Source organism: Aphelocoma coerulescens, chromosome 27 (assembly GCF_041296385.1).
Source record: "Aphelocoma coerulescens isolate FSJ_1873_10779 chromosome 27, UR_Acoe_1.0, whole genome shotgun sequence".
NCBI classification, from domain to species: Eukaryota; Metazoa; Chordata; class Aves; order Passeriformes; family Corvidae; genus Aphelocoma; species Aphelocoma coerulescens.
Window position 1 is genome coordinate 4,674,810 of NC_091040.1, and position 14,544 is coordinate 4,689,353.

The 14,544-nt window shown below is 51.8% G+C and overlaps 3 protein-coding genes across 4 annotated transcripts; 2 read left to right on the forward strand and 1 right to left on the reverse strand.

The window, feature by feature from the left end:
• Positions 1–5,376: 5,376 nt before the first annotated feature.
• LOC138099122 (feather keratin Cos1-1/Cos1-3/Cos2-1-like) lies at positions 5,377–5,676 on the forward strand. Its single transcript, XM_068996187.1, has one exon. It carries the CDS (start codon positions 5,377–5,379, stop codon positions 5,674–5,676), a length of 300 nt encoding a protein of 99 aa, XP_068852288.1.
• A 3,129-nt stretch (positions 5,677–8,805) lies between these two features.
• On the reverse strand, positions 8,806–13,320 carry LOC138099375 (feather keratin 1-like). Of its 2 annotated transcripts, XM_068996564.1 has the most exons (3): positions 13,296–13,320; positions 9,512–9,552; positions 8,806–9,132 (listed from the first exon to the last, which is right to left on the reverse strand). In XM_068996564.1, exons 1-3 carry the CDS (start codon positions 13,318–13,320, stop codon positions 8,806–8,808), a joined length of 393 nt encoding a protein of 130 aa, XP_068852665.1. The 2 variants fall into 2 exon arrangements, with proteins under 2 accessions (XP_068852665.1, XP_068852664.1); XM_068996563.1 differs by lacking the exon at positions 13,296–13,320 and having other exon boundaries at positions 9,512–9,613.
• On the forward strand, positions 13,319–13,624 carry LOC138099376 (feather keratin 1-like). The gene has a single exon (XM_068996565.1). The coding sequence runs from the start codon at positions 13,319–13,321 to the stop codon at positions 13,622–13,624; it is 306 nt and encodes a 101-aa protein (XP_068852666.1).
• The last annotated feature ends 920 nt before the right edge of the window (positions 13,625–14,544 follow it).

A 14,544-nucleotide genomic window follows, 5' to 3' on the forward strand; every position in this document is an offset into this window, starting at 1 on the left:
AGTGAAAAGCTGCCATGCCTTTTATACTGGTCCTGCACTGCCCCAGGTCCAGAGGAAGCCTCTCTGGAAACAATAATTTTCTGAGAAGCTCATTTCAAATGCAAAACACCCCAGCTAATGATACAGGCTGTGTTTTGGTTTCCTATGTGGCCACATCTTTGTTGCCTTCTTTGGCCACACACGTTTCTCCCTGAAGGCTCCTTTTTAGAGCTGGGCAGGGAAGCCCCCATGGACTTCTGGGACAGGAGCTCGTTGGTGCCAGCAGAAGATGAGTCTCGAGTGCCAGAGGCATTGCCTGCAGTCTGGGGATATTGGCTTGGGGCACTCCTGTGGGCTTGTTTGCAGCCCTGTGGGCAGGAAGGGCCCTGCTGCTCCAAGCCCTGGAATGTCTGCCCGGATGCCAAAGGGCTACTGAGCGTGATGATGTGCCACGTCCCCTTTTTCCCACGCTCCAAACTCTCTGACTGACACCGGCCATTGCCTTGGCAGGTTGGTCGTCAGCACTGCTGGCTCTTGTCTCTCTTCCTCTTAATGCTGCTCTTAGGAGTCCTTGGTGCATTTGTTGGGCCTCCTCCACTCCATGGACTCTCTCTGGTGCTGGGAAGGGAAGGGAAGGGAAGGGAAGGGAAGGGAAGGGAAGGGAAGGGAAGGGAAGGGAAGGGAAGGGAAGGGAAGGGAAGGGAAGGGAAGGGAAGGGAAGGGAAGGGAAGGGAAGGGAAGGGAAGGGAAGGGAAGGGAAGGGAAGGGAAGGGAAGGGAAGGGAAGGGAAGGGAAGGGAAGGGAAGGGAAGGGAAGGGAAGGGAAGGGAAGGGAAGGGAAGGGAAGGGAAGGGAAGGGAAGGGAAGGGAAGGGAAGGGAAGGGAAGGGAAGGGAAGGGAAGGGAAGGGAAGGGAAGGGAAGGGAAGGGAAAAGTAAATCAAGGCACGGCAAGGCAGGGCAAGGGAAGAGAAGGTATAGAAAGCTGTGAATGAATATTGTTCCTTAGGTGTTGTCCATCTGCAGGGATGTCTAGGGTACCTCAGGGATCATCTACATGCAACAACTATATTGGAAATTACTCTGATGAAACAAGTAATTTGCAGGCAATATAGAATATTGTCTTTATCACAGAGTACGTGGCTTCCATGGTGAAGAGATGACTGGTCTGGAGATGCAAGGTGGTGCAACTCAGTTTAGGCTTTCGTGAGCCTTGGTTCTCAGTGGTGGGATTCTGTGGGCATCTCCTTCTGCCATCAGCAGAACCACATGGTAACGCAAGTCCACCCCACTCTAAAGCACTGCCCACAAAGCAGGGGAGCTGTGAAATGCTTCTCAGCTGCTGTAGAAGGACAGGACTCTCTGATAAAAACCACTGGCACTTGCCCCAGTTTCTCCATGCATTTTGTGGTGATGGCAATGGGTAGTTCTGATAAGCAAAGGAATGGAGAAGGGTCATGGTGTAACCCCAGCTGGCATCTTGGCACACACATCCTGTCACACCATGGTGGGACAGGGGAGAGGATCAGAAGAGTAAAAGTGAGAAAACCCATGGGTTGAGATACAGATAAAATAAAGCTGTACATGCAAGCAGAGCAAAACCAGGTATTCATTCACCACTCCCCATGTTCAAACAGGTGTTCAGCCATTCCCAGGACAGCAGGGATCCATCATGCATAATGGTTAACTGGGAAGACAAATGCCATCACTCCAAGCATTCCTGCCATGCTGCTTCTTCCTGCAGCTTAATATGTTTAGCATGGTATCCCATGATATGGAATATCCTTTTAGGCAGTTGTGGCCAGCTGTCCTAGCTGTGTCCACTCCCCACTTCTTGTGCACCCAATAGTCTTGTGCCTCTGGGCACTGTGCCTCTGTGCCAACTGGTGGGGCAATGTGAGAAGCAGAAGAGGCCTTGATGTTGTGCAAGCACCACTGAGCAATAACAAATTATCTCTGTTTGATCAACACTGTTTTCAGAACAAATCAGCACTGTAGTCTGAGACTAGGTTCTGTGCCTTATATAACTCTGTCCCAACCTAAACCAGCACAAGAACTCCTGAAGAGGACAGTCTATTCTGTGAGAGGATCAAGGCAAAATCCATGGCTGATCTATTCTGCAGTAGGGACAGCTGTTCCCTATAGGACATCATTTATGATTTCTCTGTCATTCCCAGTGTGCTGCCTTGCCCTTCTGCACACAAAACACAACCTGTGTCATGAGTGGTGGCTTCAGCCCACTGGCTTTCACTTAGGTATGAAAGACAGAGTTGCCACATATGCAGAAAGTCTTGGGGAGAGGGAAGTAGGGCTGGATGCCCCACAAAGGGCTGGATGGAGAGGACAAAGCCAAGACTGGGATTGGTGTTCCCATGCAGGGAAAAAGCTGCTCTGCTGGGCTTGACTGTGCTCTGACAGAGGTGCTGCCCTGTCTCTGCTTGTGCATTGGGTCGCCACAGGACTTCATCAGGGAGCCTTTTCCCTTGATGGACAGGCTGTGAGGTTTGTGTCCCCAGCCCAGAGGTCTGTGTCTCTCCATGGTGGTGGTGGTGGTGGCTGTATGACAGGTTGGTCCACACACACCCATGTTCCTCCTCAGTGCTGACTCTCCTCAGTGAACGTCTAGCCACGAGACATCTCCAGCTACAGCCTCTCTGCCCCTCAGCCAAAAAAGTGAGAGGGGCTATTCCTTGACCTGTCCTTTGTGCCCTCCTGCTATAAGCTGTTGTTTCTGTAGCATTTCAGCTCTCCCCTTGCTCACGGAGGCTTCTTTTCAGGTCTTGTAGGGATCTTGTCTATCCCTAGTCAGGCTACCAGCATTTCCTCCAGTACAGGTAGGAGAGATGCATTTTCTCAGGGCAGATAAAGTTTGTGTCCTGAGAGCTCACTCTCTGCATGTAGGAACAGTACTTAGGAGAATTTCTGCAAAATGGATAGGTAAAGTCTTGCTCCTCCTATCAAACTTACTGCTCTCAATCCATATGCATCCTTCACCCTTCAGCAAGGATAATTCCCTGGTCATGCCAGAGTGTCAGGACTTGACTCTTCCCCCTCCAATGTTGGCAGTCCCACCAACCAAGTGCCCTGCTCCTCCCCAGCCTGACACACTTGTGTCAGCAGCCTCTGCTACTCCTACCAATTCTGCAGGGAAAAGCTGGTCTATGTCATTCTCTCTGATCAGTGAGTTGCCCTCGGAGTTAGCAGGAAGCTGGAAGTGAATTTTGCCAGCTCCTGTGTTTTCTTGTCTCTGCCAGATCAAATCTGCCTCCAAATCTCAGCCCAAAGGGTTGAACAAAACACTCTGAGGCTACCAGGGATCCCACAGCTCTGCCCCAGGGAGCCTTTTTACTCACATTGCCTCATGGGTAAAACACTTGCTCAGCCAAAGTAAAGGAATCAAACTACCACCTCTGCTTGGCCCTGGACTTCCAAGCTCCAGAAGATTTTCCAGTGCTTGGAGCCTTCAACTGGTGCAGCCAGGCCACAGCCTGACCTTCCAAACCCTTTTGGTCAGGCCCCCTGAACATCCTCACAGGCACTCAGACCCACCCATAAACAGGTGCCTCTCTTAAATCTCCAGGCTAGGCTGCCCAAGGGGGGTTGTGCACCTGAGACAGCCAGGTAGGAATGTGCTGACAGTCCCAGAACTGGACCTGCAGTGCCCAAACAGAAGGAGACAAAGGAGAAGAAGGGCAGTGAAGTGGATGAGAGAGTGAAAAGCTGCCATGCCTTTTATACTGGTCCTGCACTGCCCCAGGTCCAGAGGAAGCCTCTCTGGAAACAATAATTTTCTGAGAAGCTCATTTCAAATGCAAAACACCCCAGCTAATGATACAGGCTGTGTTTTGGTTTCCAGTATGGATATGGATTCTTTGGCTTGTGGTTGGTGTTGCTACCTCTCTTCCTCCTGATGGCCATGAAATACACTGCCAATCCTTCTACAATCCTCTATAATCCTGGCTAAAACCAATCAATTTCCCAATTTTTATACCCCTTCCCTCATCTTGTTTTTCTTCATACTTTATTTGACTTTTTTGAGTATAGTCAGCACAGTCATTGTTACAGCAATAAAAAAAACAACAATACATTGGAAGGTGCCTCTGGAGATGGTCAGGTTTCACCCTCCAGCCCTGACACAACAAAAGCACGTTGATCAGGACATTGGCCCATGCCATTTTCAATGTCTTTAAGGACATTCACCAGGAGTCCACAAGCTGCCTGGGCAACTCTCCCAGGCTTGGGCCCATGCTCAGAGTAGAGGAGGTTTTCCTAATGCCTCTGCAGAATTTCTTTTCACACTGCCCCACTACATACAGCCCTGACCGCAAATGAGCAGCTGTGGGCTCATGTGGCAAAGGAGACCCAGAGAAACCTCTCGGGAGGGCAAGGCTGCAGCATCCTGGGAGAGGACATGATGAGGTTGTTTGTGTTAGTAGGGGACTGTCAAGAGTCCATGGAGTGGAGGAGGCCCAACAAATGCACCAAGGACTCCTAAGAGCAGCATTAAGAGGAAGAGAGACAAGAGCCAGCAGCGCTGACGACCAACCTGCCAAGGCAATGGCCGGTGTCAGTCAGAGAGTTTGGAGGGTGGGAGAAAGGGGATGTGGCACATCATCACGCTCAGTAGCCCTTTGGCATCTGGGCAGACATTCCAGGGCTTGGAGCAGCAGGGCCCTTCCTGCCCACAGGGCTGCAAACAAGCCCACAGGAGTGCCCCAAGCCAATATCCCCAGACTGCAGGCAATGCCTCTGGCACTCGAGACTCATCTTCTGCTGGCACCAACGAGCTCCTGTCCCAGAAGTCCATGGGGGCTTCCCTGCCCAGCTCTAAAAAGGAGCCTTCAGGGAGAAACGTGTGTGGTCAAAGAAGGCAACAAAGATGTGGCCACATAGGAAACCAAAACACAGCCTGTATCATTAGCTGGGGTGTTTTGCATTTGAAATGAGCTTCTCAGAAAATTATTGTTTCCAGAGAGGCTTCCTCTGGACCTGGGGCAGTGCAGGACCAGTATAAAAGGCATGGCAGCTTTTCACTCTCTCATCCACTTCACTGCCCTTCTTCTCCTTTGGAAGCAAGTGAGTTGGAAGCTCTGTCCTGTGCTGGACTTGGGGCTGCCTGTTTGGGAGGGGATGGGGGGAGAAGGTTTGGTGTGGAGAGGGGCTGTGTCTGGGCTGAGGGGACTCTTGTTCTCCTGACTAAGAAAGTGCTTTCATGGGTCTGTCTGTCCTTGCTCAGTGGTGGGGGTCAGGCAAAGAGTTGTGTGGTCCTCCCTGCACTGGCTCCAGCTCCCAGGCCAGCCTGTGTCTTGGCTCCCTTGTGGTGGGTGGAGAGGCAGCTCCTCAACCATCCCCATTTTGTCCCTTTCTTCTCTGTGCCAGGTGCACCTGTGACCCCGAGCCATGTCCTGCTGCCAGCCCTGCAACCCTTGCTGCCAGCCCTGCGGCCCCTGCCCGCTGGCCAACAGCTGCAATGAGTGCTGTGTCAGGCAGTGCCAGAGCTCCACCGTCGTCATTGAACCCTCGCCCGTGGTGGTGACCCTGCCTGGGCCCATCCTCAGCTCCTTCCCACAGAACACCGTGGTGGGATCCTCCACCTCCGCTGCCGTTGGCAGTGCTCTCAGCTGCAGCGGAGTGCCCATCAACTCTGGTGGCTTTGACCTCTCCTGCATCACCAACCGCTACTGCAACAGGATCTGCTAAAGCTGCTGGTGGCAACCCCACAGAAGGACCCCCTGGAAGCCAGAAGATGGAAATGGACTGAGCATGGAGATCCTGAGCCTTGCTTTCAGAGGCACTGAGCATCCATAGCTCCACCTGCACTGGAGGAGGGGTGCCTGGGCTCTCTGAAACCATGGCCCTTGTCTAACTTGCCTGTTTCTCCCCTGTTCGTTCTTGTCTCTGCTCTCATGTCCTTCCCTGGGCTGTGATCACTGGCTAAGCTCCATCCAAGATGTGAACTGCACCCTGGCCAAGGGACAGAGTCTCCTACCTCCCCCTGGTGCTCCCTGCACCACACTGCCCACTCAGAGGACCTCCTTTCCCTCTTCCAACTCATTAAAGTTTTGCTGCATCCTAGCCTGTGCCTCTGTGTGGTCCTTCTCTCTCCCCACGCTGTCCCCAGCTGCCAGAGAGAAAGGTGTTGCTCTGGGGGGGGTAATGGGGTTTTAGGAGCTCTCCTGGGGGTTTTTTTCTGTTAAAGGAATTTCCCCCATACAGGCTGCTAGGGGAAAAAATGGCTGGGTACTTAAGAAAAACAAAAGAGCTGCCTACTTTTTTTGTTTCACCTGGATGTGTGGTCAGTCAGTCTCAGCGTTTTGACAGAGAGGGAGGCTTCTTTCTTCGGTTGTTTTTCCTTCTGCTGGAGAAGCCCCGGGATCCCAAAGCCTGCATTCCCTGCCCCGCTCGGAGCCAGGCCATGGCCATCCTGCCCCACTGTTGCTTCAAGCCTTTGTTACGTTGTAGCCGTGCTCGCCCTGCCTGCCCAGACCTCCGGAGGGTCGCCGTTAGGCTATATCTCATCTGCCACCTGGGATTTGTGTTCATCCCTGCCGTTCCAGCCTGCCATTCCAGCCTGCCGTTCCAGCCTGCTGTTCCCGAGGGTCCAGCCGGACACCAGGATCGGCTGCCCAGGGGTTTGTGAAGTCTTTGTTCCATCCCTTCCTGGGATCCCAGGGCACCAGAGCCGCGTGCTCCCCGAGCTCGCTCCGGAGCGCCCCCTGCAGCCGCGGGGGAACCATCGCACCTGCCCTGCTCACAGGGAGCCGCCAGCGATCCCTGCCGGCTGCGAGCGGAACTGCACCCGAGGGGAAAGGGCCTGACAGCCGAGAAGGCTGGGACTGGGTTTGTGTTTGCTGTTACTGTCATAGTTGTTGTTGTTTGTTTGACTGGCTATACACATATAGATATGTAATAGTAAAGAACTGTTATTCCTATTTCCCACATCTTTGCCTAAAAGCCCCTTGATTTCAAAATTATAATAACTAGGAGGGAAGGGGAGTCGCATCTGCCATTCCAAGGGGGGCTTCTGCCTTCCTTAGCAGACACCTGTCTTTCAAACCAAGACAGGGGGGATATGGCAAGCACCAATCAGAGCACAGGGTCTTCCCTGAGAGAAGGAAGGGTGAGACATAGGCTCCTGTCTAGAGACCATCCCTTGCCACTGAGGAAGATGTTCCTAGCTTCTGCTGAGCCAGGAGCAGTGAGGCCCTTCCTCGCTGCACCCCAAACACAAATTCCCTCCTCAGCCTTTGAGAACACCGTGCAGATGTTGGGGAGCCCAACCAATCTTCCCATGAGGAGTCCATCTCCTCACACTGGTGGGTTGTTGGGAGGTAACAGTTAAAAATGGAAGATTGGCAAGGAGAAAGAAAATAAGTTGGTTTTAGAGTTCTTTTCACTCAAAGGTCAAACTTGCACCTGGGAGATGCTAGAAATACTCAGTATGAAAATTTCACACATTTGTGTTTGCTCTGGGTTGTTTTACACCTGCTGAAAGAAACTGAATTCTCTCACAGAAGATAACAGGGTGTTGTTAAAGACTTTAAAGCATTTTTCCCACAGGCTTGGGCCTTCTTGTAGGGGGGGGAAGAGAGTTAAGAAGCTCAGAGGTTATAAAAACACAGACTTGTGAAAGGATGGGCCTGCATCAGGCCCTGAGTTAAGCAGGGCACAGGCCTATTGCAAGCCCTTTTTGTCCCTTATAAGATGGAATAAGCTCAGCAGTGTCTGTCTCCCCATTTTGCCAGCATGGTGATGGAATAAATCTGCCCTTTACACTTTAGGTGTAGATTTTGGCCGTTTTGGTTACCTGCATGTATTTCAGTTCACACATTTGGTGTAGTTGGTGACTGCCAAGAGCAACCATGCCACGGCTATGGAAAAGGTCAGGGACTGGGGAGGCTGTGACAGTGACTTCCCACCTTGGGATGGCCCAGCACTGAGCACTGGATGCCTGTGGCTGCTTTGCCAGCAACAGTGGCTCTGCCGTGGCTTGAAGTTGATGATGCAGCTGTGGTGTCTCTGCAATCAAATCGGCTGTGCGAGAATAACTGTGAAAAGCAGCATCTAAATCTGCTCAGAAATTAGAGGAGGGGTTGGGCTGGTGCACTAGAGAAACAGTGGTGCTCTGTATGAACTTTCCATCCACAGAGATTTAAGCTGGCCATGGGTGCCACTAGCAATGAAATCCCTTTGGCAGCTGGAATATCATCATCCTGCTAGTTTTGCAAGATTTAGAAAGCAGAGAGTAATCCCATGTCTCACTAAGCAAACTTGATGTCAGTCTGTGTTACCAGTCGCTTTAGAAGCATTCCCAAACACCTCCTCCCAGAACAAAGAATGAGCAACACCTCTCTCCCTGGTCATCTTGGGAGAGCATCTGCAGGGGTAATGACACAGAGGCAAGGGCTTATATGCAGAAGAACTTTAATAAGTCAAGAGAGGGAAATTAGGTCATTTCAAGCAATGGTCATGGTGCAGTGAGCACCAGGAACAGATAAGAGATTGTGCCACATAGCTGTGGCTGAGAACCCTCTAGAAGTCCATCTGCCGGCCCAACAGAGGGAGCAGGGCCAGCAGCTCCTCCCCAGGATGGCTGTGGGGGGCTCACAGCCCAGGGGAGCACAAGGCAACAAGGACACAGGAGGGAAAGCAGAGAGGGGAAGAGGGCAGATGGGCCCCAGGGATGGGCTGTGCTTCCCAAGAGTCCTCTTGCAAGGGCTGCTGGGGTTGTTCAGCCCCTCAGGAAGCAACAAGCCAATTCTCCATCACCTGTGAAGTACCATCTTGTTGAGTCCCTGGGTTCATACCCTGGAATCACCACCAGCAGCTTTAGCAGGGGAAGCACCTTCTGCCGCAGAGGCCACTGCCCAAGCCTGAGAGGCCAAAGCCCCCAGAGCTGATGGGCACTCCCTGAGAGCTGAGGATGCTGCCAACGGCAGCTGAGGTGGAGGATCCCACGGCGGTGTTCTGTGGGAAGGAGCTGAGGATGGGCCCGGGCAGAGTCACCACAACTGGGGAGGGTTGGATGGCCACGGTAGAGTCCTGGCACTGCTGGACACAGGGCTCATTGCAGCTGTTGGCCAGCGGGGTGGGGCCGCAGGGCTGGCAGGGCCGGCACGGGGTGAAGCAGGACATGTCTTGGGGCTGGAGATGCACCTGGCAGAGAAGACGGGATAGAAAAGCATAAGGGATGAGTAGAAGCCTGTAACACCACCACAAAGAAGAGAGGACACGAGCTGGCACAAAGAGATGGAATTATTATAGGGAGGCGCACAGGCTTCTCCTTCTCCAAAGCCCAAAAGAGACCTGCAAAATGCAACCAAGCACCCAGAGGTCCCTTTCTAGCCCATACCACAGGAGGCACCTAACTGAGCTCCAACCTCTCTCCATGTCACCTCTTTTGCCCCCTTCCCTCTCCCATGGAAAGCAACACCAAAATCAGATGTAGAACAAAGGGACAGTTTTGTGCTGAAAAATCCCATGGAAGGATAATGATGAGAATGAATAAAAGAAGAATAAAGAGCTTCAGACTCACCTTGTTCCCAAGGAGATTGAGTGGAGGAGAGGAGTGGATGAGAGAGTGAGCAGGTGGAACTGCTTTTATACTGCTCCTGTGCTGCCCCAGGCCCACAGTCATTGCATGAGGACAGTAATTTTCCAACAGACTCATCTCCAAAGCAAAACATCCCACCTAATGCCCCAGGTTGTGTTTTGGTTTCCATCAGCATTGCCAGTACATTTCCTCATTTCTGACGTGCCCATTATGCTGTGTAGGCTCCTTTCAAGTTCCAGGATGACAGATCCTAGGACTTCCCATGAGGGATCATGTCACTATCACCACAAGATGCACCCTTAAGTGTATGAGGGGTCTGTGCAGAGGTAGGACATGGAACCTGGAAATCTGGCAATGTTCCTTTCAAACCTCATTACAGAAAGGTTTGAATCTCCCCCTGCCAATGCAGGAGCCTGTCCTGGGTACACAAAGACTCCTGTGCCTAATGATGTGCCTTATCCTTCTCCCTCAATCCTTTACAGATTTACTTGGAAGAGACATCCCCTCTCATGACAGTCTCTGGGGGTCTCATATAACTGCCTTCAGTCACCATGAAGAAGGAAAATGTCATCCTTCCTAAGTACCATGGTTACTCCACAGTTCTGGTGGGGTCAGATCTCTCCTCACTACATGAGGGGTGTGTTGGGTCTTGGCACAGCATCTTGTTTGTCCCATTCTCCTCACAGTGCCATGAACTTTGGCTGTATGCCTTAAACCCTGACCAACAGGAGAGACTTTTCCAAAACATGTTGACTGTCCTGTGAGCCCCTGAAGCTGTGGGAGTGTTGGCAAGAAGGTCATGCTGTCAGCAATAGCTGTTGTGGCTGCCTGAAGCTGTGTACTCGGGTACAGCCCAGTGCTTGCAGCAGCTTTCCTGGGTTATGGATGGATCTGCCCTTGCTGGAGGGCAGTTGTGTCCCTGCAAGGGACATGGGTCTACAGACATCACACCCTTCTGGCTCGACCTCACACCAAAAGGCTGACACACAGCCAACCCAAAACTGGAGCATGACTCACCACAGGTAGGGAGAGTCTCTCCCTGGAAATTTGCCTACTGAAGGCATTCCCTTGTCCTCCTGGGACACATCCCAGCTGCCTCCATGTCTGCAGGGCAGGGAAGTGCATCACTCCTTGATGTAGTCTCAGAGCTGGTTTTGTATCCAGGGCATTTCTGAGCGCATCCCCTCTCTCAGTGTTCTCAGGTACGTGGCACTGCAGGGGTTATCACTGACAACCCTCATTTACTAGGGAGTTGGACAAGTTCCTGCTTCCCCAAGGATGCTGGGTTCCTCTCCAAGCAAGTCTTTTCCGGCACAGGAAACAAGGTATGCTGAAGCACAAATACCAAGCGAATACTCAAGGCACAGGACCAGGGATAAGTCCCAACGAGTGAGGAGATTTTTCTGCAACCCCTTCTATCCCTCCACTGAGCATTCAGGAGAGCTCCTCAACACAGCATGGTCTCTTTGGCCAGGAGGATGAGGCTTGTGCATCCACTCCCCCCTCCAAGTCTTTCCCCGAAGAACATCTCTCACAAGAGAGCTGAGGGTTCTCAGATTGTAGCATAGTTCAGTCTCCAGCCCATACTGCTGAAAGAGGTTTTTCATTTCCAAGTGCAGATCTTGCCATTTGCCCTTCTTGAATGCTAGAAGGCTCCTGTGGCCCAGTTCTCCAGATAGCCTAGAACTTGCTTCATAGCAGCAGTGATCCAGAATGCATTAGGTGGCTTTCACTGGTTGACTCTTGTCAGGCAGTCTTTTTTTTGAGACCCATTCACTGCTGGGAAGGCTCCCCCACCCTCTTGGAACTCTTTTAGGGGATTCAGCAGCCTGGGAGATCTTGTAGGTGAAGAGTTGAGAGAGGCACTGTCTCCTCTATCTCTGCACTTCTGAGATTACCTTCCATCATCTGAAAGACACCCCCTTCCTAAGCAGCCCAAGACATTGTTGGATGCCATTTCCACCCAGGGTTGTCTTATGGTGCCTTCCAGAACCCCTGTCCTATGCTGTGAAGCTCTTTGGCAGCCAATCATCTCCAGCCTGTAGTGGGGCAGGAGATTTTTCTCCCCCCAGTGCAGGATCTTGGATAAAGGAGTTAAACAGTGCAGGCTTCAGTCTGGGCCCTGCAGTGCACCAGGAATGAGTGTCTGCCAGCTGGACTTTGTGCCTCTCATCCCAACCCTTGGAGACCAACAATTTTCACAGATTTCCATCCTCTGTACCACTCTCTTCCCCAGCCTGTATTTTGTCAGTTTGTCTCTAAGGATTGTTACAGGCAACAGCATCAAAGGCCTTAGTTAGATTAGTTGAATATTTGCCGAACTTCCCTCACCCACCAGAGCCAGGCACAAGATAAGAGAATGTAATGAGATTTGTCAAGCTTCCAGAAATCCATGCTGACCCCTCACAGGCAACTTCTTGTCCTTTTATCCTGAGAAATTGCTTCCAGGTTTATTTGCTCCATTACTTTTGCAGGAATTGAGGTGAGGCTGACTGACATGGCTCCTTCTTCATGACCTTCTTGAAGACAAGAGGTCCACTGGCTTTCTTCCAGTCCTGCAAAGTATTCTGTGAGTGCTGAGTCTTTCAAAGGGAGTTGAGAGAGACCAGACATCAACCATCCCTCACGGGTGCACGGCACCGTCACACACTCTCATTTCAGTCAATGTTTAACTGTTCCCACACCTGATCCTACCCTAGTGCAGATAAGCCTTTCCTGCTGATGACTTTCCAAGGAGCCCAATCTCTTGATAGCAATTCCTGCTAGTAAAAACCAAGGCCAAGAATCCTTTGAGTAACTCCACCTTTCCTGTAACCCCTGTCCTCAGTGAAGCTGCCCCAGTCATCCTTTGGACTTCTCATCTACATAGAAGAATTTCTTGTGCCCTCCACATATTTTGCCTGGTTCAAAGCCAGGCAGGCTTTGGTTGTCCCTAGTCCTTCATACTCAGACAAACTGGTAAACATTCTTCCCAGAGAAAAGCTCAGCAATCGGAAGAGAGCTGAAACTTCTTGCTACAAAGGGAGCTGTAAACAATTACAATTCACTGGTCCAAGCCAGCATCCCCCACGTTCATGGGACCCCATCACATTTCCAACACATCTTCCGCCTTCACTGACACAACATCACCCAGGATATCCTTGGGTGCTTCATCTCAGCACATGAAAGCAGAGCAGGAATGTTGAAAATGAGAAAATGAAATGGCAGCACAGGTTGACAGAAACCAAAACACAACCTGCGCCACTAGGTAGAACATTTTGTTTTTGAGATGAGTCTGCTGGAAAATTACTGCTGTCATGCAATGTCTGTGGGCCTGAGGCACTGCAAGAGCAGTATAAAAGCATATTCTTCTCCTCACTCTCTCATCCAGTCCTCTCACCTCCATCTCCGTTGGTAAAAGGTGAGTCTGAAGCTCTTTCTTCTCCTTCTCTTCATACTTCTCCAACGCACCTCAGCTCATACCTGCCCCAGTTGTACGTGGGGTCTTGGAACTGCTATCATGGGAGAGGGAAGGGGATGAAGTTCTTCCATGACCAGAGGTTGAAACTTGGTTAAGTGTCTCCTGAGCTATGGACTAGGAAGGAACCTCTTTGGGCTTTGTTGCAGTCCAGAGGGTTCTTTTGGGAAGAAAGGAGGGTGATACCTGTGGATCTCGCTGCATAGTCCCCAGCTCTTTTCTCCAACTTGTGACTTATCTCACTCTTAGTGGGGTGAAAGATTGCTCTTCATCCACAATTTCTGCTCTGCTTCCCCTGCTCTCTCTGCCAGGTGCATCTGCAGCCCCAAGACATGTCCTGCTACACCCCGTGCCGGCCCTGCCAGCCCTGCGGCCCCACCCCGCTGGCCAACAGCTGCAATGAGCCCTGTGTCCGGCAGTGCCAGGACTCCACCGTCATCATCGAACCCTCTCCTGTGGTGGTGACCCTGCCCGGGCCCATCCTCAGCTCCTTCCCACAGAACACCGCCGTGGGATCCTCCACCTCGGCTGCCGTTGGCAGCATCCTCAGCTCTCAGGGAGTGCCCATCAGCTCCGGGGGCTTTGGCCTCTCAGGCTTGGGCAGTGGCCTCTGTGGCAGAAGGTGTTTCCCCTGCTAAAGCTGCTGGAGATGGGCCTGGGGAAGGAACCCAGGGACTCAACAAGGCAGTACTTCACTGGGGATGGAGAAATGGCTTGTTGCTTCCTGAGGGGCTGAACAACCCCAGCAGCCCTTGCAAAAGCTTGAGGCCAGCCTGGGCTCTCAGGAAGCACGGCCCATCCCTGCCTGTGCCCTCTGCCACTCTCTGCTTTCCCTCCTGTGTCCTTGTTGCCTTGTGCTCCCCTGGGCTGTGAGCTGCACTCAGCCAGCCTGGGGACGACCTGCTGGCCCTGCTCCCTCTGTAGGGCAGGCAGATGGACATCTCCTGAGATCTCCACCACAGTTATTTGGTGCAGACTCCTATCTGCCTCTGGTGCTCCTTTTGTTCAGATTTACCTAGCTTTCATCTTTTGACTCATTAAAGTTCTGCTGCATTTGATCCCTTGCCTCTGTGTCATCATTTCCCCTGTATATGCCCCCACGAAATGACATGGGGGGTTATAGGGTATGCTTGTATGGGGACCATTATCACAGGATTGCTTTGGCTGTGCTTAGAAGGTGATCGTCTGCTTTTCAAAGTTCTCTACCTAGCTAGGGCTGGATAGAATGATTCAACACAATTCAGTGACTAGAGCTAGATCAGAGATGTTGTCACGTGAAAAAGGTTTCCTTGACCCTTAGTGTTTAATTTGTCTGTCAGTGCCCCAGGAAAGCCGAGACCCTTGTGCCTGACCATTCTGTCAGCGTCCCCTTGGGGGGACCCTGCACTGAGCTGTCCTGCTGGATCCGAGGGCGGCTTGACTGACTCAGTCAGTCAACACCAACAGCCTAACGGAGACCCCCCAGCAGGTCTTCCCACTTTTTGACCCCTTAGTGGGTCTTCCACAGAATTCGAGTGTGTTCCCCGCCGCTGGAGACTGCAAACACCAGTGAAGTACT

Bases quoted from the DNA above. Each gene is read 5' to 3' on its own strand.
- LOC138099376 (XM_068996565.1), top strand. From the start codon at position 13,319: ATGTCCTGCTACACCCCGTGCCGGCCCTGCCAGCCCTGCGGCCCCACC.
- LOC138099122 (XM_068996187.1), top strand. From the start codon at position 5,377: ATGTCCTGCTGCCAGCCCTGCAACCCTTGCTGCCAGCCCTGCGGCCCC.
- LOC138099375 (XM_068996563.1), bottom strand. From the start codon at position 9,613: ATGACTGTGGGCCTGGGGCAGCACAGGAGCAGTATAAAAGCAGTTCCA. The intron at 9,133-9,511 runs GTGAGTCTGAAG...CTTCTCTGCCAG, and splicing joins TCAATCTCCTTGGGAACAAG to GTGCATCTCCAGCCCCAAGA.